General features: G+C 46.1%; 4 protein-coding genes across 14 annotated transcripts; 3 read left to right on the plus strand and 1 right to left on the minus strand.

The window, feature by feature from the left end:
- Positions 1 to 990: 990 nt before the first annotated feature.
- srsf2a (serine and arginine rich splicing factor 2a) lies at positions 991 to 3,787 on the minus strand. Of its 9 annotated transcripts, none has more exons than XR_015104108.1 (4): positions 3,261 to 3,786; positions 2,334 to 2,652; positions 1,478 to 1,573; positions 1,004 to 1,061 (listed from the first exon to the last, which is right to left on the minus strand). XR_015104108.1 is itself a non-coding variant. In XM_086138654.1 (3 exons), the coding sequence occupies exons 1-2, from the start codon at positions 3,584 to 3,586 to the stop codon at positions 2,358 to 2,360; spliced, it is 621 nt and encodes a 206-aa protein (XP_085994780.1). In that variant the 5' UTR covers positions 3,587 to 3,787; the 3' UTR covers positions 1,267 to 2,051; positions 2,334 to 2,357. The 9 variants fall into 9 exon arrangements, 3 of the variants coding, with proteins under 3 accessions (XP_085994780.1, XP_085994781.1, XP_085994779.1); XR_015104106.1 differs by lacking the exon at positions 1,004 to 1,061 and adding an exon at positions 1,969 to 2,051 and having other exon boundaries at positions 1,267 to 1,893; positions 3,261 to 3,787; XR_015104107.1 differs by lacking the exon at positions 1,004 to 1,061 and adding an exon at positions 1,760 to 1,893 and having other exon boundaries at positions 1,267 to 1,573; positions 1,969 to 2,652.
- Positions 3,788 to 4,296: 509 nt separating this feature from the next.
- On the plus strand, positions 4,297 to 16,101 carry rnf157 (ring finger protein 157). Its single transcript, XM_086138642.1, has 19 exons — positions 4,297 to 5,235; positions 6,374 to 6,492; positions 7,832 to 7,920; positions 8,203 to 8,352; positions 8,424 to 8,541; positions 8,783 to 8,849; positions 8,930 to 8,973; positions 9,061 to 9,108; positions 9,193 to 9,264; positions 9,347 to 9,506; positions 9,600 to 9,712; positions 9,825 to 10,054; positions 10,141 to 10,243; positions 10,315 to 10,423; positions 10,921 to 11,138; positions 11,302 to 11,352; positions 11,425 to 11,473; positions 12,493 to 12,603; positions 14,265 to 16,101. The coding sequence occupies exons 1-19, from the start codon at positions 5,148 to 5,150 to the stop codon at positions 14,387 to 14,389; spliced, it is 2,064 nt and encodes a 687-aa protein (XP_085994768.1). The 5' UTR covers positions 4,297 to 5,147; the 3' UTR covers positions 14,390 to 16,101.
- A 134-nt stretch (positions 16,102 to 16,235) lies between these two features.
- Positions 16,236 to 20,614, plus strand: LOC147189865 (5-hydroxytryptamine receptor 3A-like). 2 transcript variants are annotated; one of them, XM_086138643.1, is made up of 10 exons: positions 16,236 to 17,460; positions 17,630 to 17,796; positions 17,875 to 17,919; positions 18,002 to 18,111; positions 18,476 to 18,645; positions 18,773 to 18,933; positions 19,014 to 19,224; positions 19,665 to 19,817; positions 19,888 to 19,970; positions 20,061 to 20,614. In XM_086138643.1, exons 1-10 carry the CDS (start codon positions 17,190 to 17,192, stop codon positions 20,280 to 20,282), a joined length of 1,593 nt encoding a protein of 530 aa, XP_085994769.1. In that variant the 5' UTR covers positions 16,236 to 17,189; the 3' UTR covers positions 20,283 to 20,614. The 2 variants fall into 2 exon arrangements, with proteins under 2 accessions (XP_085994769.1, XP_085994770.1); XM_086138644.1 differs by having other exon boundaries at positions 17,412 to 17,460; positions 20,064 to 20,614.
- A 145-nt stretch (positions 20,615 to 20,759) lies between these two features.
- Positions 20,760 to 25,430, plus strand: LOC147189866 (5-hydroxytryptamine receptor 3A-like). 2 transcript variants are annotated; one of them, XM_086138645.1, is made up of 10 exons: positions 20,760 to 21,148; positions 22,267 to 22,433; positions 22,513 to 22,557; positions 22,819 to 22,928; positions 23,001 to 23,170; positions 23,657 to 23,814; positions 24,144 to 24,354; positions 24,711 to 24,884; positions 24,947 to 25,014; positions 25,101 to 25,430. In XM_086138645.1, the coding sequence occupies exons 1-10, from the start codon at positions 21,112 to 21,114 to the stop codon at positions 25,314 to 25,316; spliced, it is 1,356 nt and encodes a 451-aa protein (XP_085994771.1). In that variant the 5' UTR covers positions 20,760 to 21,111; the 3' UTR covers positions 25,317 to 25,430. The 2 variants fall into 2 exon arrangements, with proteins under 2 accessions (XP_085994771.1, XP_085994772.1); XM_086138646.1 differs by having other exon boundaries at positions 24,149 to 24,269.
- Positions 25,431 to 25,938: the final 508 nt, after the last annotated feature.

Here is a 25,938-nt window from a genome sequence, read left to right on the forward strand (position 1 = left end):
TCCAGATGTACCGTGGGTGGATAGCTCGTGACAGCACGCGTGTAGGCGCAGGGTGACTTACACCAAAAAAAAAGTCAAGCAAAGGTCAGCGGAAGACGCTCGCCTGATCCGAGGATGCTTCCGGGTGTGTGATTACATTCGTTTCCATGACGACAGATCAGATTGGCCGGACTTGTCCCAAGTTTCATGAGTAGCATTTTCTTTACGCGGACATAATAGTACACCAAGTGACTTGCAATAACAAGGCGATATCTCAAGTGCAAGTCTCTCTATGAAGGAGCAGTCATAACATTACATATCTGTTGGCATTCGTGTTCAATGCAAATGGGCGGAGTGTTACTTCTGAGTCGGAACCTAAAATTAAAAAGTGCACCATAACGCGTTAAGATGCAAAATGTACCCCCCTTGAATTGTGTTGTATGCCATGTATCAAGATAATCAAATCATCTTTTATTGAAGAGATGCTCACCCCTAATGTATGACAAATACCTACCTGTCGAATTGTGGTAAAACTTCAAATTTTGAATGTATCCAAGTCAAACACAGTAAATCTGGAATAAGGCAAGTTTATAAGTGAGTCTGCACCTTAGTCAACAAATTAAGGACAAAAGCAACCCACTTTCAACAAATACATTTATTCACCTGAAGAAAATGTAAGAGAACAGAGAGGTCAACGGGGAATGCTGGAACAAATAAACGAGGCAGCCAGAGCTGCTGCCCCCTGGTTTTTCATCATCAACCCTGCAACTGTGAGCCACACTGGACCCCCCCCCAAAAAGCAAGTGATGAACCAGACATAGGAGGAGGAAAGAAAGAATGGACAAAGAGCTTTACAGCACACATAAGGGATATCAAAGAGGGCATATGGACAAGGAGGGGGGGGGGGGGTGGATGATCTGCAACACCTGTGAGCTTACAAACCGGCAAACAGCAGCGGAGGGTCGAGCGCCCCGGAACAGTGACCGGGCACTCAGCACCGCAACACGCCACACCATGTCACCACTGCACTGCACCGCATCTTAACAGCTAACCAGCATTACTCAACTGCTACACAACTGCGCCTAGTGCACAAAAGATACACAAGAAAGAGGGTTAGAGTCATAGGAAGCAATTTTAACCAGACAAAGAGCTGACAGAAAAAAAAAACATCAAAGATGAATGAAGCCAGGCTGATTAACATACAGCATGTTTGTCCAATTGAGTGGGGTAACAAACCGATATTTGTAATTGACAACCTCCTGCCAAGACAAAGAGTATAACAAGGTCTTCCATGAATCAAAATAAATCAAGTTTTATTTAAGAGTACAAATTCAAAAATAAAGTCACTTAAAAGGGGAATCAAACAAAACATAAAACAAACAAAATCACCTATTAACTTGAAGATGCCCAACTTTGTGAACGACCAACATGACATTTATTTCGGTAGCGCAAGCAAAACTGGCTATTTAGAAAATGTTTAGACCAAGTTCCAAATAACCTTTCAGTCTGCTTTCAGTGGCAATAGTGGAGTCTCTTGAACATGGTGAGACTCGTCCTGATGTCCTCGGCAAAAAGAAGCAATCGCCCGAGAGATCTGCAACAAAACACAGCATACAGTTAGCAAGAGCACATCGAAAAAGGCACACGCTTAACTCCTGACCTGAGTGTTAACATAATGCGAGTACGCCTCATGTATGTTTACGCACCTTCCGTGGTACCACATGCCCAAAGACTAGCTCTACACAGGACTCTGGCACTGGGGGGTCATTTTCAAACAAACCTTTGGGTTGAGAGGCGGGAGGGCAAAGCGCAGGCGGCGGGTGGGGGTCCGCCCGCAATCCCCGTGAACGTATCTCACCACACCGCCTCAAACACCAACTGACAGCCCAGCACCGCCGCCATGACGACCCACTCCTGAGCAACCAAGCATTGCCTGGGTGACCTGCTCCCGAGCAACCGCCGTCACCCCCCCAGCAACGGGCAGCTGACCTGGGCGGCTCACACACTATAACTGCTCTCACACTGCCACACCCCCATCTCCTCCTCCTCTCTTTGCAAACAGGATTCAGCAGCTTGGAGGAAAGAATTTCACATTAAGTGAACATATGAGTGAAGCACACCCATATATACTCACATTAGCCCAATTCAAACCCTCTATTGTGCGTGTTTGAAATTGTTTATCGTAACAACACGCATGCTTGAGAGCCAAATTATTCTTGGTTATTGCAGTACTAAAATAGAGATGGTTCTGCTGACTTTGTTGCTTGTGCAAAATTTAAAAGAGCAACCTCAAGAAAGCAGAATACTAAACATTGACCATGTATTCATGATATTCCACCCATCCCACTAAATACCGTCATGTTGCATCCAACTTTGAGCTACGGCTCTGTTCCATTGTCCTCTGGAGACTTGGGCCGGCTCTTGGACTTGGACCTGGATCTGGACCCGTGATTAGAGGCGGGGCTTCGGCTCCTTGATCTGGACCGGGACCGAGAGGGTGACTTGGACTTGCTCCGCCGTGGGGTTCGGGACTTGGATTTGGACTTTGAGCGGGATCTGGATCGGGAGTAGGAGCGGGACCTGGATCGGGAGTAGCGACGGCGACTCCTGGATCCGGAGCGGCTCCTGCTCCTGGAACGGCTGCGTCTGCGACGACGGGGGCTCGCTGAATGTCTGCAAAGAGAAACATTGCCATTTCAAGGAAATTACATCTAAAACCTCGCTTTACTGTGGTGTATAGGGACCAGAGTCCAAAAGGCAAACTGCCAGTGTAATAAAAAAAATGGACAAATATACTCAATCTAAAATGTGCCTCTTTCGTCGACATTGTAAAGCTGTTCCATTGCATTTATTTAGGCAGGCATTCCAATAGGAATCGATTGTGTCCTTGTAATTTGTATCTGTACATATTTACACTGTCCTTGTAATTTGTATCTGTACATATTTACACTTAACAGGGACATGAACAAACACGAACTGTTTTTAATGGGGAGGAAATGCACAGTACGACTCGTTTACAGAACTCGATAAGGACTGCAACACCATAAAAGCAAAATTAACATAGTTTGAAACAAAAACAATTTTGCAGTCAGATAGTCTGGCGATGCACGTGGGTTGTGAAGACAAAATGGCGGCATCTCACGAAGTGAAGAAACGTTAAAAAAAAGCGGAACCGGAAACGCAATGTAGTAGACTACCGTCTGAGCGCGTGATAATTTTGACTCGCAATGTAACAACTTTGGCCATTTTTTCACCCCCCTGAGCAGACGTATTCTTTGTACCGTCGCTGTTGAGGTCCTCTCCGGCTGTACATGGAATCAGGGGGCCGACCGTAGCGGGCCATCTGCACGCGCAGCTCCCGTCCGTCGAGCAGCGCTCCGTCCATAGCATCCATGGCGTCCTCGGCGTCGCGCTTGTCCCAGAAGCGCACGAAGGCGAATCCGCGGCTCTCCTTGGTGTACCGGTCCCGCGGGATGTACACATCCCCCACGCGACCGTACTTATCAAATACGCGGCGCAGCGTCTCCGGCGAGGTCCGGTAAGTCAGGTTGTCCACTTTAAGGGAGGTCATCCCCTCCACGTCTGGCGGCGGCCTTCCGTAGCTCATTTTCTCGGTGTAACCAACCGTGGGGGCACTAAAAAAATATTCGTGGGACTTCCTGGCTGTAAAATAACAAGATACAGCTGGTTTTGAAATCTTGGCACGATTCAAAACCGAGTTAAGAAACTCTAGCGTGTGCAGCCCTTGAGCCGTGTCTCACGAAATGGCGGCAACAAAGCTTCTCACCCCCTTTCTTCTCCGCCCGTGGTGGCCTTCTCTGATTGGCTGATGGCCTCGCGCGCTTCATCTGCCTCTACCGCGCCCGATGCCCTTCACTACACCCTGGTGACGAGGAGGTTACATGGCTATAACCAAGGCAACTTCCGTTCCCATTTAGAGAAAACCTTTTCACAATTTTGTAAAGTGTCTCGAACACGCATTTCAACCCATCGAATCAATTGAGATATTGCGGTTGCACAAATGTGCACCCCTTCTTTTAACCGTCAAAGACAGTGGAAATGGTTAAGTTGTGGACTATTTACAGAAATTTGAAAGTGATTGGTTCATTCATGAACACATTACCAATTAAAAGAGAATGTGCACATACTTTTAGTTGTTGTTTTTTTTACTTCCCCTCTGTATAAATTTCATTTTTTTCATTGAGTTTTCCATTGAGTTTTTCCATCGTAGTAATGGTGAATGGTTTTGAAATAATTCACATATTTAGATAACAAAATGTGGTAGATGCACTGGGAGTGTAGAATCACGTCATTACGCAATGACATCATCACGCAATGTGAACGTAACATTTAGCAACTTTTGGCAACAAATTGGCCCGCCTGGTGCAGCACCCCCTGAAAATAAAGAGTTAGGAACCCTGGCCTATCACACCTCTTTTGTTCTGTTCAGTCTACCTCAAAATGTTTCACTTCACCATTAAATCGGAGGATCTCTGATTGAGCAACAATGCTGCTGTGGTGGCGACGTAACTACCCCCGAGGTATCGTGTAAAATGTCATGTTTCGCATAGCTAGCTCATTAAATTACCCCCCCCCCCCCTCCCCAGTTAGCTTTTCCTCGATTGTGTATTACTGTGAGCGAGTTACTGTCCCTGCATTGCAGTCTTCGCCAAGGGGTGAAGGCTCCATATTGTGCGGCTATGTTAGCTGCTAACTTGAGAGTGAAAGAGAGAGAGGACTGCGCCAAAATCAAGGTCCGGATTTGTGACGTCACAGGGATCCAGAGACCTCTTTGACAGGATCGAGGTTGACTTCCAAGACCACCTGGTTGTTCTTCGATGCTGCTTTTTGGTGCTATAAATCTAAATTAAGATAGTTTTTTTTTAAAGAGAATCCTATTATTGCTTCTCCCCCCACCCCTGCCTCCTTCAACCTACCAACCGAGCTCCACCGCTGACCGGCGAGGACAAACAAGCAGCAGACCAGCTACTAATCCCCAGGACGGTCACATCCACGCTGTCGAAGGGCGAACTCGATGTCCTTTTACGACAAATTAACAGAGACAAGGACCGAGTGGATTAAATGAGTCGAAGTAATCATCATCTTGGGGGTTCGACAAAGCGAAGCTGAATGTCCATTGGGTCTTTATTATCGTCACTTGAGTGGAGATGGGGGCTTTCGCGAGCAGACAAAACATAGGCGTGGAAGAAGTCGATATTCCGTCCAATTCGGTGTACCGTTACCCACCGAAATCTGGTAAGTCGCCAACAACAGGTCAGACCAAAGTGTGTGTACGTGTATCTGAGTGTGTGTTTGTCACGGTTTCACGCTGCAGAGCGTGTTGCAGGTGATTGTGCTTTGGGCTAAATGATGAAAAAGTAGCACGTACCTAAGCACAGGGGCTGCTGACAAACTGGAAAAGAGCTGCAGTAAGGCCTTCAGGACAACGGTACATAGCTTGTCATATTTCTGTTCTGTAAAATTGCATTAGTTAAAGCATATAATAACAACAACAACAAAAATCTGCTTTTACAAGTCAGTTTTGCTGAATTTAACAATGCACGACTGAAGATTGCTTCATGCATTGTGTCGTGTACCTAGTCCTAATATTTTGAACCTTTGATGCATCTGTAAAGGTAACCAAAATGAAACTCACCACCTTAATAAACTCATATTTAATTGAAACCTTACGTTGGGTGTTGATTGATGCGAGCACATTTTATCTGTTTTGTGGCACTCCGACTGATTGCCCGCACCTTTACCCAAAGGAAACTTTCATTTAATAAGAGTTTGCTATCAGTCTGGATTTATAGATGTCCTGCAGCACTCAGCCAGCTGAAGTTGGCATGTAGGACAGGATGATTGTGGTGGGTCTCCCCCACCCTGACTTAATTAAACCTAAGCAACATGGTATAAATCCAAATTCCCGCTTTCTGGACCTCAGACTGATACGTGTGTGTGTGTGTGTCTGTTTGTGTTTGTATGTCTCCTATTTGACTGCAGCGTGACTCGCAGGGGAGTTGAGTTGCAATCTCATTTGAAAGATCAGAGATAGATGTTGAAAGAATCATTTCTCTTATCTCGCCATAAAAGACACCTCATTCTGAATTTGGGAATGCGATTGCACTCTGATGTCACACGAATGAATTGCACCATCATTCTTCGTGAAATATAGACGATGAAACCAGTGGCTTTCTTGTTCTTACCTGAGACTGCTGAAAAAAATAAAGGGACGTTCCAAGCTTTCAAAACTCCCCCAAGAAGTACACGTAGACGCAGATTTCTTGCCTTGCCGAAATTTTAATTCTTTTTTGACATTTTGCAAATCAAATTTGGAAATCTGCGCTGCGATGTCACTTCAATTAATTTTGCAATCTATTTTCCGGGTCCGCAGGAAGTTACTTCGCCAGCCACTTCATCATGGGTGGAGAGAAGTTTGATTCAACCCACCCGGAAGGTTACCTGTTTGGAGAAAACACAGACCTTAACTTCCTCGGGACCAGACCAGTAGCGGTAAGATTTTTCACAGTCGTTGCCACTCGTACTCAATTTATTGCTGAATATGTCTGCCCATTAAAAAAAAAAGAAAAGAAAATAATGTCAGCACATAACAACAACAACACAAAACCGCAGTATTTACAAAGTTGAGTTATATATATTTTTAAATTTCTTTTATGATTTCTGCCCATTTGTCAAACAACTCCTTACTTGACAGCCAACTCCATCAGCCGGCACTCATTTCGTGTCGATGCGCCGCACAGCAACCTCGCTTGCCTGCAGCTGACGGCACCCTGCTGCAGCTTTTAGCAACCTTCCACACTCTGCCCGATTGCAATTGACATGCATGTGTCTTCCTGTCAGAGTAATTAAAAATGAAAGGGGAGACTGCCAAGCGAAAAAGGCGTGCTCCTGCGTTAAAATTTTTATTTTTATTTTTTTTAAATCGTGTCACCGGAATGCTGAGCTCACAAGCAGAGAATTTTGAAGTGAAGCTTGCGGTCTTAACGACCGTTTATGTCTAGACTCGGGCTAAAATTAGCTGCAGCGTTTTGTTTTTTTCTCCGCCCAGATTAAATGGACGTTTAAATCCTCCCGCGGGTTGAGAATTCACCAAAAACCTTTTCTCCCCCTCTTCATCTCTCTTTGAATGAGCCGCTCAAAGCAGCGTTATATAATGTTCGGTGGTGTGCTGCGAGCAGATGGCACAGTCAAAAGCCTAAACCCATCTTAAGTTATTGCACTCCGGCTCTCTCACAAATATGATCACGGACAAGCTATATTTAGAGAACCTCCTCCGCCCCTCATGCAATAATCTCCCATAAGGAAGTGAGTGTTTCATCAAACGGTGTTTAGTAAACACAAGCGTGAACGAATGGCCACTGTGGCATTTCGAAAAAGACGTCCACTGTTGTCTACTGAAAGGCTCTTTTCAGGCTCAGCGCGTGTGCGCGTGTGTGTGTTTTACCGCCACAACTCCCACCGAGACCCAGATGTGGATCGCTACTACCATTCACGGTCGCGTAAACACACCAGTGAGGTTTGTGTCGTGTGTGTGTGTGTGCGTGTGTGTGTGGAGTTAGTCCGCACACATCCTCGAGTTGTCCATTAATGCACAGTCAGCATCTTGCGGCGTTGATCAAATCAAAGAGAAGCACAACCGGGATTAAGTTCATCGATTTTTAACCGAGAGCTAATTGTGCCTGAAAGTGCGGGGCTTTCTCTAAGGGTTTGTCAAAAGATGAATCCACAACTGTCGTGGGTACGAAAGGAATGTTTCAGCCACTCCTCATCATCTCAAAGAGCGTGTATTTAACTTACTCATATTATTATTATTTTTCTTCTGGCTTTGCAGTTCCCATACGCAGCCCCTCCACCTCAGGAACCGGTGAAGACGCTACGAAGCCTTATAAACATCCGCAAGGACACCCTGCGGCTTGTACGGTACGGTGGTAATACAACTCCACACATATCCCCCCCACACCACACCCGCGCACAAGCGCTGACTCAGAATATGCAGCAAACGGCTAAACGGAGGTTTTGGAATTCAGCCGCAAAGACCCAACTGTTAGCAACTCTTGACAAAAAAAATAATGTGCATGAAATTTTGGTATCCCGTTGTCTCCGGGGCAACAACCGTCCCCATCTTAAAATCCAGCGCTACTTCATATAATGACTATTTTTAGGACCGAAAAATGAGCGCAGGTTCTTTGCTCGACTTCGCAGGTGCAGCGAGGACGTCAAGTTGCCCGGCGATGATGAGGCGGGCAAGCAGCGGGCCTGCTACAACGTGGAGTTCACTTTTGACGCCGACACGCAGGTGGCAATCACCATCTACTACCAGGCCATCGAGGAGTTTCACAACGGCGTGCCAGTGTAGGTTCTGGAGAAAGACAGCACAATGGGGTACCGGGAGCTTTGGTTTTCTGATTTGTGGTTCCCTCTAGCTACCTGCCCCAGGACAGCTCTCTGCAGTCGGAGACGGTGCACTTCAAGAGGGGGGTGAGCCAGCAGTTCTGTCTGCCCTCGCACACCGTCAACCTCAGCGAGTGGGCGGACGAAGAGGTGGGTTCACCCCCGCGAGTTGTTTGACTCGGGTCAGACTTAAGTCGCCCATTTTTAGGACTTGGTACTTGCTTGGATGCAATTTCTGAAAAGCTCGCCTTGACTTTGACTTGATATTCGTGAGACAAGACTTGTAAATTGATGCTATGTTAAGTCTCGTCTGACCTGACCTTTGCTACATACGTGACTTCGTACCGCCTCTGCCGTATTGAGTTTGACACCTCTTGTTTGTTCTCCCCAGCTACTGTTCGACCCGGACCGGGAAATCTTCCCCATGGTGGTGCAGGCCGCGGTCGACGAGGGCGACGGTGAGTTTCGCACCGACGCCGACGTGGCGCACGTAAAGCTTCAAGTGACGAAACGTCTCCATGTTGTTTTCTATACGCAGAACACTCGGGCCACTCTCACATCCTGCTGGCCACGTTTGAAAAGGTAAACTTGCTGGGACTTTGGTCTTGGAAGATGTGCGATATGCGCATGGAAAGTAGAATTCCTCACCCTGTTTGTTTTCCATGGCAGCACTTGGACGGCAGCTACTGCGTGAAGCCTCTGAAGCAGAAACAAGTGGTGAGTGCACATCTCTTTTGGAAACAAAAGCTTTCATGTCCCCCCTGGAGACGTGACGCTTTTTCTTCCTTTTTCATTTCCCAGGTGGATGGCGTGAGTTATCTCCTGCAGGAGATCTACGGGATCGAGAACAAGTACAACAGCCAAGAATCAAAGGTAAACGCGACAAGAAGGCTTTTGCCGTCTGCCGCCTTACAAAGTGCGCGTTTGTACCAGCGCGGGTCTTTCACCGCCACAGGTTGCCGACGACGAAATTAGCGACAACAGCGCCGAGTGCGTGGTGTGTCTGTCGGACGTGCGCGACACGCTCATTCTGCCGTGCAGACACTTGTGTCTCTGCAACGCCTGCGCTGACACCTTGCGCTACCAAGCCAACTGCTGCCCAATCTGCAGACTGCGTGAGTTCCCACGCACGCACACAAAATGTGTGGAAGTGTTCTTTTGCCCAAAGTTCTCTTAACTGTTTTTGAATTATTCTTTTTTTTTGATAGCTTTCAGAGCTTTGCTGCAGATCCGAGCAATGAGGAAGAAACTCAGCCCTTTGACGCCAACCAGCTTTAACCCCGTCATCACTTCACAGACGTCCGACTCAGAGGAACACTCGGTACTGTCATGGCACTAATCTGAGCTAAACGCAAGCCTTGTAAAAAAAAAAAAAAAAAAAAAAAAAAAGGACGCCAAAACAGAAATTCACGCGCGTTTCTTTTTCTTTCCAGGCATCCGAGCATATCCCCCCGGGTTACGAGGCCGTGTCTCTTCTGGAGGCTCTCAACGGCCCCCTGGCCACGTCCTCCGCGGCGCCCCCGCTCCACTCCGGCCCCAGTCACGTGTCGGGGGCGCTCCCCCCATACGGCAGCGAAGCCCACCCGACGCCGGCCCGTTCCCTCTCCCCTCTGGACCACTCCACCTCAAGTCAGGGGCTCAAACTCAAAAAGAGCGGTTCCAAGTGAGTTGATGAGCTCCTCCCGTGTGCTGTTGATTGTTCGAAAACATCTTCAAAGCCGTTCCAAACCACAAGTCTGCATACTTTAGGTCGCTGTCCCAGAATTCCTCAGTGCTTCCCGAGGAGGAGGATGAAAAGTCTTGCAGTGAATCAGAGGCTCGTCGCCACAAGCGTACAGTGGATCCGCAGGAGGTGTGTCTATTTTGAGAGATATTTAGTCGGGTTTTGACCTCCTGTCATAACGCTCCTCTTTGCTTTGACAGTGCGGAGCCACGCCAGACAGCGAAAACCTGACTCTCTCCTCTTCTGGGGCCATTGACCAGTCGCCATGCACCGGAACGCCGCTCTCTTCCACTATCACTTCCCCCGAAGGTAACACGAAACGTTGTAATCCATCAAATCATCTTCAAAAACAACGTCAAGGATACGCCGTTTGAAAAGTATGCGGTGGTTGTTACAAAGGAAGCTGCTATCGCTCCTAATATTTACCGCACGCCAAAAGCAGAAGTTGTCGGGAAGAAGATTCCAGGATGGAACGTATTATGGTTTCCATTTACAGTATAAGTACTACTTACCCTTCTGGAGGGCAAGATGTACCCAGTAATTTGTAAATGTCGACAAAATGTGAAACTCCAAACCCTCGGTGCAGTTTATGGAGCGTTTTCACATGAATAAATTATGAGCCGGTTCCATCGCAGCAGTTGGCGAATCTGATGGGGAGGATTTTTGGCATCAAACGGGCAGCGTAGGGACACTTCTGAGAGGAAAAGCTGGCCGAGCTTCAATCAGTCGTCTTGCGCGGCGGGAGCGATGCTTTAAAAAAAAAAAATGGCGTCGGATCGTGATGTGTGTCTCCGTGTATCTGCCAGACCCAGTGAGCAGCAGCCTGGCCCAGTCAGTGATGTCCATGGCCTCGTCCCACTCGCAGCACTCCCACATCAGCACTGACACCATGTCCTCCATGTCAGGGTCCTACCTGGCTGGGGCGGACGGCGAGCCCGGGGGGGGCCAGGAGGGGGTTGACGCCCAGGGCGAGGAGAACCGGGCCACCCCCATGGAGAGCCGAGGACCCTCACAGTTTGAAGGGGTAAATATTAGTGACGGTGGATAAACGGGCTGCAGCGATTATTTTAATCCTGATTAATCTGTCAATCAAAAAAAAATGTAAATGCGCAGCCATTGGCAACAAGATCCTCCCGCCTCCTCTCCACCTGAATTTTCACTGACTTTTGGCTCACTCCCTTTCCAAGGAGTCAACCGACTTGAACTACTCCGTAGCCGTCGATGAGCAGGACTCCGAGGTGACTGCCACTTGATGACTCGCATCGGTGCTTCACGTCAACCTTTTATTTGAGCTCTTTTCTTTTTCTTAGGGGAACGATGTCACGGAAGAGGACCGCTCCTCACCATCGAACGGCAAAGGTAACTGCGGTGACCACCCCTCGCTTTACACCGCTGACAACATGCTCCAGGCAAAACCGATGGGCCAAACATCATTGGGTCCGATTAAGTCAATTTGGATCATTTCTTGATACACACTCGATAATCGCTCCTGGTATACTAACTGTGGTTGGAAAGTCCCCTTTTCATGGATGAGAGTACAGAGAGTTTGTCGGCCATTTCAAGCTTGCCTTTGCACGTCATGTACTACACCTTCATGCCATTCATCATAATTGCAGTTTGACTTTATTTGCTCCGTTATACACTCTGATGTGCGCGGCGAGCCAAGAAACACACAGCACAGGGCTTGAAGCAAACAACAAACAAGGTCACCTTTCAACAGACAGCCCGTGACATGTAATTATGTACGTGTGGTTGTGTGAGCACACTGAATGATCCTTCAGTTCTTTCAGGAGCAAGTGCTGCCTGGCAGGACGTGCGTGTGTGTGTGCGTGCGTGTGTGTGTGTGTGTGTGTGTGTGTGTGACAGCACCAGCACTGCCAGATGGCTTATGCGTGTATGTGTTTGTGTGTTGCGGTGCCAGTCATGTGGCCACCCGTGCCTTTTTGTCCTCGTTAGTGCCAACATGCACACAGCTGCTGTGACATGGTACGCATGTCAGAAAGTCGTTTTTTTCTTTCTTATTTCAACGTTTGCGTGATTCCTCAATAAATTGCAGCAAACATATTCACATCAGTTGGAGCAGAGCATTTGTCTGTGTCATGGCTGAAATGACCCCCCCCCCCCCAAAAAAAAGTCAAGAAAATAGCAACGACGAAAAACCACAGTTAATGCTGTGCCACTCCAGTCCTGTAGGTGGTGGTAATGCACATTGCAGAGTGATTGTCAACAATCGGACAAAAACAAATGGCATGAAGCTCAATGCATTCAGCGGCGCTTCATTCTCGCATGGCCGCCCACCGCCCTTCCCGCTTGTCCCCCACCCTCCCCCTCCCCGCTGTGCCTGGCTGCTCTTGTTTGACCTGTGCCCTCGCTTGCAGGTGGGCGGAGCAGGTGTCCCGAGTTGGCCAATAATAATCAGGGCGTGGCCCTGTGTGACACGCCCTCTTTGGGCTTGGACAATGAGCAGGCTCCTGACGGCCGATTCGCCGGTGAGTGGACGCCGACCAGAAGTGATGGGATGGGGCACGCGAGCGAATCACACGTTAGCTCGCCAGGCTAACACCAAGAAGAACGAATGGCAGCAGAAGCTAACGTGGGCTTCTGTGCAGCTCTTCTTTTTTTAAAATTTCTTCCCTCTGCTGCTTCATCGCTTGTCGATAGCGAATAGCCGTGCGCTCCCTCCGTCCCTCAGCCCCGATGTGTGTGCATGTGTGTGTGTTCATGATTGTCATGCGTGCTTCATACAAGCATGTTCTCTGTCAGCGCAGCAGCAAAGAGTCTTGGTCCAACATGTTCCCTATTGTCCTTTCCTCTCCTTCATACCAACCTCAGGACGGACTCACACGACGCCATTTGAACTGTGTTGAGTCGCTTTTTATTTCTGTCGTTCAAAGTCCGGGTTATTAAGACTTCCTGGCGAGAGGAGTGAGCGCATAGTCATGACACAAGTCCTAGATTATTTTTATTGCGCAAGGTGGCGGCCATTGTTGAGGACTTACGAGGAGCAGTTAGATCTTTTCGAATGTGCCAGAATTTTCTGACCAGTGGCATATTTCAATTCTCTAGGTCGCTATACTTTACCTTTATTTCTATTGTGCAAAATTATGTAATCATGAGTGGAGTGTAATGGACGTTGGTTGTCAAGGAGGCTTGAGCACAGTTTGAATGGCCTCGTGTGACTCAAATAAGCTAATGCGTTCATTTGCTTTGTATGAACATTTCTCATTTCCCCAAGGGTCACTTGTTTGCCTCGATATCCTCCATCCTCTTCACAAACCCGTTTTCCCTTCCCCGTGTTTTGTGTTTTTAGCTCAAAGGTAGCGCGTGGCGTCTTTTTCTCTCTGTGTGTGTCGTAAAATGTCTTCTGTTATCTCTCCCTCCTTCCTGTGAATTCCTCCCATCCCGTATTCTCCTCCCTGCCCTCCCTTTCTGCCCTTCTCTCGCCTTCCTTTGGATGGAAAGATGAGGAGTCGTGCCCAATACATATTGAGGACTAGGTATGCAGTGTTTGCCTCAGACCATAGAACTGACTCGAGAGTTATTTTCATTTTATGATTACTTTTTCTTCAATAACACACTGTGTAATCAATCAGGACTTTGTGAGGCTGATTCAGATTCTGACAGCTGGCATACAATACATTTTTACTTCCATGACACTTTAACAACAGCAGCGACCCATAACAAAGGACAGAAAATCCATCCATCCATCCATTTTCCGAACCGCCTGATCCTCACTAGGGTCGCGGGGGGTGCTGGAGCCTATCCCAGCTGTCTTCGGGCAGTAGGCGGGGGACACCCTGAATCGGTTGCCAGCCAATCGCAGGGCACACAGAGACGAACAACCATCCACGCTCACATTCACACCTAGGGACAATTTAGAGCGTTCAATCAGCCTGCCACGCATGTTTTTTGGAATGTGGGAGGAAACCGGAGTACCCGGAGAAAACCCACGCAGGCCCGTGGAGAACATGCAAACTCCACACAGGGAGGCCGGAGCTGGAATCGAACCCGGTACCTCTGCACTGTGAAGTCGACGTGCTAACCACTGGACTACCGGGCCGCCAGGACAGAAAATGATATTTTTTTTTGTAACTTATTTTTTGTTTCCTTAACACCACCATCTCTGTTCCCTTTGTCATGTCTTGTTCAGGTCTAATGTACCTCGGCGGCTACAGGCCCATATTGGACTCCACCAGCAACCGGGAAGAGCAGGGGGTGGAGAACCTGGAGGGCCAGAGTCCCAAACCCTCCCACCGTGGACCTCTCATTGTGTAGCGCGCTTCCACACACGCACACACACGAACAAACACTACTACTACTATTAGTACTACTAGCACTATCTACTCAGTGCTTCATCGCTGGATAACGGCCGAGCAGGGAACCCCACCACCACCACCACCAACCAATACCACCTCCGGGTTCTTCTCCAGTGAGGTGTCATCTGAGCACTTTTATAAGTATTTTATTTCCCGGTCTGTTTTTATTTATTACCTGTAGTTTGAACTTACTCGTGATCGTTTCATGTTGTGACTTTTTTGGTTAGAAGTTGCTGCTGCTCCTCCTCCTTCACCAGCCAATCAGTCAGGGGCTACTGTGATCTGCAATCACCGTGTCAGTGCGCTAAATGCTCAAAACAAAACCTGCTCCTCTCTGGACGACTTTTGCTGAATGTGAAATCGAAAGCAGACTCGGGACCTGAACATTAAATGAATGTAGGAAGGTAAACTCCCAGAAGGAGGTGCTACTATTAAGGTAGGATGAGACTCGTTTTCCTTGATTATTTGGAAAATGAGCACGCTTGATTCATCGCTATATGCTATACCCCCCCCCCCCCCCAAAAAAAAGTAAGGCGTAATGGGCTTTTGGGTTATATTTTAGGATGAATCTAAAATGCACTAACCTTTACTGGTGGACTTAGTTTGAACTTCTGTCAAATTTTGAATGCTCACGTCCAACTGCTTGATGTTTTAGATTTTTTTGGGGGTACAATTTGCTGTAAGGAGCTGAATGATGAAATTTTACAGCCGTTAATCGGCCAATAAAGTTTGTGGTTTGATTAGAACTGATATTTGGACACTCCTCTTCCAAGATGAAACCCAATAATTGATCGACAGAAGTGTGGCCTCTTATCTTGGAGCGTCACAGAGTGTCATCAGCAGGTTGCAACAGAGAGACTGGAAGAGTCACTGAAAGGCATAGAAGTAGATTGAACTTGTGAATGGATGTTTTGATTTTGCCATTCAGGTTTTTTTTTTTTTAAAGAAAAAAAGCAAGCTGTACAAAAAGTACTGTAACATTGAACGGTTGGATCGTAATTATTATGCCCATCACCGGCTACACTAATCCATTCCTTGAACTGGAATCAAACCCCCAACCACCCAGCCTGTGTTAGCATGTCAGTATTGTTGCAGTGCGACTCTCGAAGCCATCACCCAGCAATAAAAATGGCTTCATTTTTCTCCTCAGTTTGCACTGAACGGATACATTTAGACACTTTGTTATTGTCATGAGAATTTTAGTAAGAGAGATTCATATCTTGATTTTTTTTTTAAGTTAACCTCTTCTTGATGTCAATTTGTGTTTTTTATCCGTTGCAAAGCACTGTGTTGTTGATTAGAATGTGGATTAAAACCATGTGAAACGTTTGTAAAGCTTTACAGCAGACTCTCTCTCACATGTACTCACGTACTGTAGCCGGTCGTAAAGGGACATGAATGCACTCTTAAACCGTTTCCTAGGCGACGTAACGTTGCGGTGCATGAGGCCGAAGGTGAAGCATTATACGTCCGGGTGGCAGGTCTCGCGTCTTTTTCGTGAAGTGGTCGTCTCTCGGGTGGGAACACCCATTTCCCGGGGCTGTCACATGATCACAGTCTAAATGTGTCGTCAGCGGTGAATCCGAATCTGTAAGAGCAGCCCAATTTTTGGAGGATTGTAGGCGTGAACGTGAAACGGACAATAAAGTTTTGTTTGTTTTGTTGCAACTACATCGTTGAGTTGGAGCGTGTTGTTTTATTAATATTGTAATTGTGCTGTCAAAGTCAACTCACCGCTATGCGGTTCCGTTCTCATCAGGGTGTGGTTTATTTATTTTTTCCCCCTTCCATAAATTAGGATCTTGTTGTCAAAATCACTGAAGGTAGTTTTGAGACACAATGATCATGGGAAAAATAATATGTGTATATTATCTATTTGTTTTTCACAACTTTTTTTTAAACCAGAGATGCAACTGAACTTTTCCAGATATCTTTTTTTTTTTTGCGCTGATTCCAAATCTGCCCTCGTTTTTTTTTCTCCAACACATCAGGTTTTCATCATAATATGATATTCAGATTCAGAAAACTTTATTTATTCCCGTGGGGCAATTAGAGTGTGCAATATAATATATGACAATATATTTAGGGGTTAAGGGTTGGTAAAATCCGTACTGAGCAGCCTTTAATAATAATAATAATAGATTTTATTTATAAGCGCCTTTCAAGACACCCAAGGACACTTTACAATAACAAAAAACTCAAAACAATACGGGTTGAGCAGCGGCAGCCAAAACGCGCCAGCGTTACAGGTCAAACAAAGAAAAAGAAAATATTTCAAAAACCTAACGTGATAGAAAAAAAAAGAACTAAGGACGTGTTTCAAATCAACGTCAAAAATATGGGACATATAAAGCCATCTGTGATTCAAATTTGCCGTTGTCCGGTGTAATTACTGTCAAAAAATGTATTCTTGCATTACCCAGACGAGATGAACACGAACTATTAAAGTTTTAGTCCAGGAAAAATGTGAATCATGTTATTAAATCTCCAAGCAAAAGTGCAGTAAAACTATTGAAAGTCTGAACCAAATGCGGTGTTCTAATGGACATAATTCAGTTATATGAGCCTTGAAAATCAATTTTGCAACTTCACTGGACAATAATTAGCGAGCCGGTGTAAAAATGAGTGTGTTTAATGTTACAACGTCATTTTGGTGATCAAGTGTCACTAATGGACTTTTGTGCACAAGCTTTGTCATTTTTTTCCCAACCGTTTGATTATTTCCCCTCACGGTGCTGCAGGGTCCTCTTCAAAACCGCATGACGTTTACCTGCTTCTTCTCAACCACCTCCATTTTGCCCACCTGCTTTTATTTCTCACAGTGCAGCCTTCAAAGCAAGAACGGGCCCCATCACGTCAGCCCTTCCGAAAGCCACGCCAACGCCGGATGTATTTCCTCTTTAGCGCCCAATGTCATTACAAAAGCCAGTGGGAGGGGATTCTCATCTCCGGGTTTAAAAAGCTCTTGGACCATCGAGCCTCACATCGCAGTGAGGATGAAAGTGCCGCTCATTGTCCTCATCCTCTCAGGTAAGAGCAAAATTGATTCCTGTGTACAAATGCATGTCTGGCAAAAATCTGATGCTTTTAATTCATATGTGAGAACTGTATCAAACATTTTTGAGCCAATTTGTGAAAACCTTTATCAAAACCAAAATGTGTAAATCCTTAAAGGTTCACTAAGTAACTGCCTCCCTAGGTGTGGGAGGGGCCTCCCCGGACAAGGTGTGCAGCTACCAGGATGTCGTGGACCATCTCAAACTGACATCAAGCAACAGAGCCTTCCAATTGACCCGGCCCGTCCTGGACCACACGCATCCCACTCTGGTGGAGCTCAACATCATCCTGTACGGCATCCTGGGCGTGGTAGGTCGTCGCGTTTGCTCGGTTCACGTTCGGATGAATTTGCCGGTGACGTTTTCCACATCCCCCGTGTTCTCGCAGATCGAGAAAACCCAAACCTTCATTCCGTTTCTCTGGGTGACGATGGTGAGTGGACGATCACGTCGTCGTGTGCGTGTTTCACGCTGTGCCCCCTCCTCTTAACCGCTCCGTCATTCGTCCTCTCCAGTCCTGGAAGGACGAACGCATCTTTTGGGAACCGGGCGACTTTTGCGGGATCACGGAAATTACCATTCCCACCGACATGCTGTGGAAACCCGACGTCTTCATTTTAGAGATGTAAGTCTATGGCACACACACACCAAATTGTATAAATTAGTCACGTAGAAGGAAAACAGGTTGTTGCCCTGGCAGTGCTGCAGAATTGTGCTAAATTAGTGTCACTTCCTTCCACCCGCCATCCCTTCTTTTATTCTTTTGAGAGGTTCTGATGTGTGCTGACAAATATGAGGCTGGGAATGCCAATAAGGAGCAATTGTTGGATCACATACAGTATATGGTCTCTCCTTCTTGTGTACATACACTTATGACTGTTTAGACTCCATTATGTTTGGAAAGCACTGTAAACACCGCCGCGGTCAGCAGCAGAACACATGACCCAGGCGGAGCGCAGCTTGTCCCATTATTGCGCGTGTTTTGTCAGGGTGGAGAAAGACAACTCGCAGTACAACCCTTACTTGATCGTCAACCACAACGGGAGCGTCGCCCTGGATCAGGACATACGGGCCGTGAGCATGTGCATGATGGACGTGCACAAGTTCCCCTTCGACACGCAGAGCTGCAACATAACGTTGGTTTCCGCAGTTCATCTGTGTAAGCAGCCTTACGGTGAAGTAAAACACTTGATGGTTTGGGTTTTGAGTCTGCCTTGTTTCCAGCCTTCCAAACATCTTTTCTATCTTTCGGTATTTTTCCAATGCTTATCTTCTTCTCTGCGCAGACGAACACTTGCGTGTCATCCCAGTGGTCAACTCATCACGGGCGACCCAGTTCACCAAAGCCATGATGCATTCCCAGGGAGAGTGGGACTTCCTCCATTTGTCCGTCACCAGCCACAATATCACCATAGAGAGCCAAGTGTGGGACCAACTGGTGTACACGGTACAGCAGTTTCGAAAAGTTCCCATAAAACGGGGGCAAGTGCGCCATGAACCCCCCCCCCCCCCCCTTTGTCCTTCCAGTTCGTCATCAAGAGGCGACCCCTGCTGCACGTCATCAACTTCCTGCTGCCCATCCTCTTCTTCCTGTGCCTGGACCTGGCCTCCTTCTTCATCCCGGATCGCCACGGGGAGAAACTGGGCTTCAAGGTCACCGTGCTGCTCGCCATCTCCGTGCTGCTGCTCATCCTCAACGACATCCTGCCTTCCATGTCGAACAAGACGCCGCTCATAGGTACGCGATAGATATTTGTGCAGACCGCACTAGTCGTTGGGAATGACTTTCAATGTCCGACGTGACAGTCGTTAGAGTCAAACTGCAGTGTGGGAACGCTGGTCAATAACAAGCGCAGACCGAGAGTCGCTGGTAGCACGACAGGGAAACTCGCATTGTGATGTCATTGCGGTGCAACATTAACCAGCCATGAGGACTGGCAAACAGAAAGCAGGGAGTGCCAAGGCAGAACTTGTAGTTGTTGGGGGGGGAGACTGAGGTGAGTAAGGGAACTAATGGGGTGGGCGTGGCGAACTGGCAGAACAGCAACAGTGGGATGAACGCAAAATCCCACAGCGTGACCAGTCAAGCAAATGGAAACGAATTGACTTTCGACATGACTTGTGCGTACCCTCGCTTTGGCGAGGCATAAAAGAATGACATGTTTTTCCTCCCGTAAGCCACCTACTGCATCGTCATCTTCGCCCTGATGCTGATTAGCCTGCTGGAGACCATCATGGTGGCCTACCTGTTTGAGGGGGACTCGCCGGAGGACCCGGCGAAGTGCGCCAGGAGCAAACCGGAGATAAATAGAACCGATAAGTCCGACGCTGGTACGTTTCCCTTTGGAACTTTTGAAACTATCACTGATTTTGTCATTATAACCCGCTTATGTGTTTTCAGAAGAGAAAAAACAGACCGAATTTTTGTGTACGTGTGTTTTGAGCGGAGAGAAACAACACGACCTGCGACCGGAACCAGAAGAGGTAAGCCGTCACTCATCAAAATGTGTGGACAAAAATATTGGGACACATTCCCCCATACAGAATCATTCGAAGCTGTCATATCGTGTCAAGCAGGTCGATTGCAGCGTGCCGAGCGCCGAGGCTGGGCTGTTGCTGCTGCTGGTGAACGAGCTGAAGGAGCTACAGAGGATGTTGAGCGTGCAGCATCGCTGCAAGAGAGGCCGCAGGAAGTCTGCGCGCTTGGCCAGCAAAATCAACAAAGGTTTCTTCTTCATCTATCTCGCCGCTGCCACACTCTTTCTTTCATTCCTGTACCGGGATTGGATGAGTTAGATGGTTTAAATATCCTCACTGTAACTTTTTTTAAAGATGCATCCCCAAAATGCAGATTTCTTTACTCCAATTTATGTATCTTTGGTCGACCATCGATGCCAGTGATGTAGAGTATGGCGACAGGAAGTGTAATGAAATTTTCATCCACTAGATGGCAGAAGGTACATGCTGTCATTCATAGAACATGATCATCGTTTTTTGTTGAATTTAACGGGCTCAGATTTTGTAATTAAATTAAGAGGAGATCATAATTCTTTTATTATGTATACCTTTTGTAATATTTTTTTTGTTTTTGTGGCGTGCCTTGGCTTAATAAAGGTTGGGAAACAACATTCAGTTATCCCGGAAAGTGTTTTATATACCAAATCTGTTCATATTATCACGTTGTTTTCTGTTTGTTTATTTTTGTTTTGTAATACTTTAGTTTGTTAATAATACGTCAGATTATCCATCCATACATCCATGGGGGGGGGGGCTGTTTATTATGACAGTTATGTTGAAATGAGGATGTATGTATGATCATATTTTGGCTTACTACGATAAAACAATCCATTACTTTTGGTCGATGTAACAAACACAAGGGCTATTTTTCTTATTTATGAGGCTATTTGAGGCCTCTCCAAATCCGCAAGTTTGATTGCCGATGTTCGCAATTAGTTCATGGACGCGTGTGTATGGTCATCTCTTGCACAACTTGTATTGAGTTAACTCTTTGATCACAAATGAAATATGGACATGGAAGAACCGCAACTCCACATCCGCTCATCGCTCCTCCTTCATAAAGGACACCACCGAAGCGACCACTTGACTGTGTGTCAGTGACTTCATCATGTTCGCAGCCCTCCTTTCCCTTCTCGTCTTCTCCGGTAAGCAGGCTCACACTTGACCTAATGTGTATTGATGTTTAGAATACCGCTCGCATTTATCGTGACTGTGTTTGTGGTTAAAAATGTCCAATTGTGGGCCCCCCGAGGTCTGTCACAGTTTGTTTCATATGGAAGATGAGCAGAATTTGCCAGATGACTTGTTCGATACTCAAGTCAAGATGATGTTTTAATGGGGTGAGACTGATGCCCAGCTGCAAATGGATGTTCAATTGCTAACTTGACACACGTTTTGGATCATCAAAGCAATTTTTAAATCTCATAAAATGCAAAATGCAGTTTCTAAATAATGAAATGTAAAAGGAGGGATTTGTGAAATCATCAGCGACAATTTCTAACAGTTTCTGTTCAATTTCACCTGCCACGCCCAAGCCTGATCCTGCCAGATTTGTTTCAATCAAGAAGCAACTTGACTCATACTTGTCAGACAAAGTGAAGTAAGCTATAAAACATGTCTTGCCGTCAATCAAAAGCACTTAAAGAAGAAATGAGAAACAAAGTGAAATCATTTGGGCACTCGTCAGCCACAGTCGGAGAGAGCCATTATCCACTAATGGAGAATTTTGGGAACTGTGGTGAGCCTTCCCCAGTAGTGGTCAGCCACCTAAATAACTCCAAAAGTCAATCGAGGACGATTCCAGCAAGTCACAAAAGATCCCAGAACGACATCCAAACGGGGCAAAAATGACATTCATGGTGAAAATCACTATCGACAATAAAGAACATTCACTAAGAACCATCCTGATGTCCCATAAAACTTTTGAAGAAATATTATATGGATTGATGAGATTTAAAAAAAAAAACTTTCTTGGAGTAAAAATAGCATTTGACAAGAACAACATCATGTCTATAGACAATCGTATATGGTGGTGACAGCGAGATGGTCTGGAGCTGCCCTGTAACTTCAGACCCTGGACAACTTGAACACTCTTGAACTAAAATCCGAGCAAGTCCCCATTTGGATGGCAAAGGAAAAAAGAACACATTTTGAACAGCCGTCGAGTCAAAGCCAAAAAATAATAATAATAAACAGTCGTAGCCTTCGAAGTCTGCTCACTCATATCTCAAGGCAAGGATGTTGGTTGTATTATCCATTTTAGCAGACGCCATGGCATCGGAGCCAGCGGGCTGCAGTTACCAGGATGTCTTAAACCACCTGGGCCTGACTCGAACCAACGAGCTCTTCTCCATGACGCGGCCCGTCAAGTACTACAAGAGGCCGACTCACGTGTCCCTGGAGGTGCTGCTGTACGCGATCCTCAATGTGGTAAATGTTCCTTACGCTTATGTTAACTGTAGTTGGCGTTCTCATCGAAATGTATTCAAATGACATGGCCACTTTCCAGGTGGAGAAGGAGCAGAAATTCGTTCCGTACGTCTGGACCGTCACGGTGAGTTCTGCTTCGTAGATAAATGATGGCACGACTGTACTGAATGTATTCTCTTTTCCTTTATTGTTCTTCTGTGGGGATCCATTGGTGGTTAGCAGACCACCCATCGGTGCATTCGTGATCAGGTTGCAGGGTGCATGAAAGGGTTAATAACAATAACGGATGTTGTTTACTGAAAACCTCATGCAGTCAAATAAGACAAAATATATCATTCAAGCAAAGCACGTGAGTTAAAAGCTTTTTTTTTTTTGTGTTTTTCAGAGGTGGCACAACGAATACATCTCGTGGGATCCCCAAGCGTTCTGCGGGATCAATAATGTGTCCATTCCCGTTGGAATTCTGTGGAAGCCGGATCTCACCATCGAGGAGATGTAAGTGCCAAAGCGTCCTTCGCGTCCAGCCTCCCCATCCCTGTGCCACCAACTCAAAATGTCTCCCTACAGGGCAGAGAAGGACAAAGCCCCGCCGAATCTGTATGTCACCATAAGCGCCGATGGCCTGGTGGAGGTCACGAACGACCAAGTGCTCTTCAGTATGTGTCGCATGAACATTTACAAGTTCCCCTTTGACACACAGAGATGTAACCTCTCCTTCAAGTCGATCATACACTCGGGTGAGTCGCGCCAAATGACAATGAAGTGCAACGAAGGTCACTGGCATTTCAAAATGTATTTTCGAGTAAAATAAAGGTTTAAAGAGAAGCCCCCAAAAACGTCGAAACGGACTACAGGGGTTTAAAAAACTATCATCTTAAAATACAATTTCAAAAATTATATTCACCTGTAAATGTTAATTAATTATTCATAAAATACATTTAAAAAATAAAAATGTGAAATGAAATTCAAAGACACTTGGAACAAATAATTATGAAATTAAAAAGACACATTTTTTGCTAAAATATTTTAAAACTATTAAGTGTTTGAAAAATACAATAAAAATGTTGATGCATGGTTGTTTAAAATGAATTAAAATGTTATCAATGGATATTTAATTCAAAATACATGAAAGAATATTTAACAATATTAATTGTTGAAAATATTTACAACATTTACAGTAGAATTGAAATGTTTTGGCAACCTCCTCCCCCACTTTATTCCAGCCAAGGACCTGCGCCTGCAGCCCAGCAACAACTCCTCCGAGGCCACCGAGTGGTCACGCGATTTGATGCCCACACAGTTCGAGTGGATCTTCCTCCACTTGAACGTGACCGCCATCAAAGCCAGCAGCCCGGACCACCAGGACGTCATCGTCTACACGGTTGGCCTGCTGCTTTGAGACCCCCCCACCCACAACATCGGTAGAATCGGTGTGGGTTATTCATTTGACCTAACTATTTGGGTTCAGTGAAGAACCCAAAAAGTTGGGTCAGCCCATTTTTCAGCCAATTCGGGTTATTTTTGACACAACTGTTTTTAGAGTTGACACCATTTAGGATTGGGGTTTCATTTTAGTATATACAGTACAGCAAAAAATACTGTTGCAACTTCATATAAACGTTAAGTAGGCTTGAGGTTTCAAGTTAGGATCCACGGAAGTGTGATTGTGTCGCCGAATGGTGTGAAGCTGACGTTGCGATGAATGCCCAGATCAGCATGCGGAGGAAGCCCATCCTGTACATCATCAACTTCCTGCTGCCCGTGCTGTTCTTCCTGGCACTGGACTTGGCCTCCTTCTTGATCTCGGATTCGGGCGGCGAGAAGCTGAGCTTCAAGGTGACCGTTATGTTGGCTGTCACCGTGCTACAGCTCATCCTCAATGAGATCCTGCCCTCCTCCTCCAACTCCATCCCTCTCATAGGTATACACGTTTTATTTGCTGAAGAACTTTTTTTCTGAGAGGCTAGAACAGATGAATTGTATTTCCATTCATTTTAATGAGGAACCATGATCTGAGATACAGTAATTCCTTCTCCAATGAAATTCCATGGTTGCGTAATTCTGCTGTAAACCACTAGATGAAGGCTAACGATGATATCTGAAACTGTAAAATTTGAAAGAAGAGTAATGAAACCAGGACCTATTTAACATCCTCTTCAATCCTGCTTTTTAACGCCTACACAAAGTGTGCTCACTTTCCGGATGCGCTGTATATGATAAATGACTCCTTTTTTATACAGTCTATGAAAATTGCAATCTAAATGACGCTATCCTCAGCTGTTTACTGCATCGGCATCTTTGCGCTGATGCTGCTTAGCCTGCTGGAGACAATCTTTGTGATGCACCTGATGGAAAAAGACAATAGTGACAATAGTGAAGACGAAGACGCCGACGGAGATGGAATTAGCGAGGAGCGAAACATGCAAACGAGCTGCGACAAACAACCCGGAGGTGAGAACCAGCGGGCACAAGTACTCTGCGTGAACACCAGTGATTGGTCGCTCTGCTTGTAGAGGTGCAAGCTTGGACGCAAGGTGGAGTCTTTTTTTCGATGCCTGAAACTCCAACGGGACTGATGCCGGTAACTAAAGAAGAGAGTCTCAACATCCCTACTTAGTGTCAAGATCAGACTGTACGATTTAACCCCACTTTGTGTTTTTTTTGAAGGCTCAGAGCAGCGCCCTGTGCCAAACGCTGGAGAAGCTGTCGGGCGAGCTTGGCCAGATGGAACGAACTCTAACCGTGCTGCTCAAGGGCAAGAAGGACAAGGACAAGATGGGTTACTGGACACAAGTGGCCGCCAGGGTCAACAGAATCTTTTTCATCTTCTATCTTGCTGTGGTCAGCCTCTTTTTGACGATTCTCTTTTCCAAGTGGACCTAGCGCTGTTTGCAGCGCTCATCATTGAGGCACATTACTGCCATTAACGTGTGTCGAAGTATGTTTGTGTGTGCTGTCTTTGCTGAGCATGATTATAAAGAATAAATGTCGGAGCAAAAAAAACAAAAACCCCTTGTACTGATCCTCTTCATTTAAAACACGACGCTGAAGTTGGCTCCGCAATCGCGCTGCCGGCTATTCAACCTTCCATTCGATTTGAAAAGGCCGTAATTGCACTTTATCGTAGGTGGCGGTATTTCCCCTCATTTCCATGAAATCCAAATGGCGTGAAGTTTGTCACCCGTTTCACACGCTACACGTACCCCCAGCTTTTAAATAAGACCCAGAATGAAAAATACGACTGGCAAAATAAGTAAATATATAGATTGCTTCAAGTGTGCAACATCTGCATTTTCAATGCCAAGATAACACCCATTTGGGATCAAATCAGGGGATTTGGATGGGCTGCCATTACGACAAAAACAAAATGGCCTTTCGTTTCTCACCTGGCCACAAAAACACTAATCCATGTCATTCAAACACGATATTTCACAACAAAAACAACCAATTCTTCATGAAAACACTCTGTTTTTGTGAAAAATCCATCCATTCTCCGTGCCGCTCA

This window comes from Hippocampus guttulatus, chromosome 19, assembly GCF_054856545.1.
Source record: "Hippocampus guttulatus isolate MCC_2025c chromosome 19, RoL_Hgut_1.0, whole genome shotgun sequence".
In the NCBI taxonomy this organism is placed as follows: domain Eukaryota; kingdom Metazoa; phylum Chordata; class Actinopteri; order Syngnathiformes; family Syngnathidae; genus Hippocampus; species Hippocampus guttulatus.

Excerpts from the sequence above, each read along its gene's own strand:
- srsf2a (XM_086138654.1), bottom strand. The coding sequence starts at position 3,586 with ATGAGCTACGGAAGGCCGCCGCCAGACGTGGAGGGGATGACCTCCCTT. Across the intron at positions 2,653-3,260 it reads AGAGGACCTCAACAGCGACG|ACATTCAGCGAGCCCCCGTC; the intron begins GTACAAAGAATA and ends TTCTCTTTGCAG.
- LOC147189866 (XM_086138645.1), top strand. The coding sequence starts at position 21,112 with ATGTTCGCAGCCCTCCTTTCCCTTCTCGTCTTCTCCG. Across the intron at positions 22,558-22,818 it reads CGTACGTCTGGACCGTCACG|AGGTGGCACAACGAATACAT; the intron begins GTGAGTTCTGCT and ends TGTGTTTTTCAG. Across the intron at positions 23,171-23,656 it reads CAAGTCGATCATACACTCGG|CCAAGGACCTGCGCCTGCAG; the intron begins GTGAGTCGCGCC and ends ACTTTATTCCAG.
- LOC147189865 (XM_086138643.1), top strand. The coding sequence starts at position 17,190 with ATGACGTTTACCTGCTTCTTCTCAACCACCTCCATTTTGCCCACCTGC. Across the intron at positions 17,797-17,874 it reads TGTACGGCATCCTGGGCGTG|ATCGAGAAAACCCAAACCTT; the intron begins GTAGGTCGTCGC and ends GTGTTCTCGCAG. Across the intron at positions 18,646-18,772 it reads GGTTTCCGCAGTTCATCTGT|ACGAACACTTGCGTGTCATC; the intron begins GTAAGCAGCCTT and ends TTCTCTGCGCAG.
- rnf157 (XM_086138642.1), top strand. The coding sequence starts at position 5,148 with ATGGGGGCTTTCGCGAGCAGACAAAACATAGGCGTGGAAGAAGTCGAT. Across the intron at positions 7,921-8,202 it reads GACACCCTGCGGCTTGTACG|GTGCAGCGAGGACGTCAAGT; the intron begins GTACGGTGGTAA and ends TCGACTTCGCAG. Across the intron at positions 9,713-9,824 it reads CCGACTCAGAGGAACACTCG|GCATCCGAGCATATCCCCCC; the intron begins GTACTGTCATGG and ends TTTTCTTTCCAG.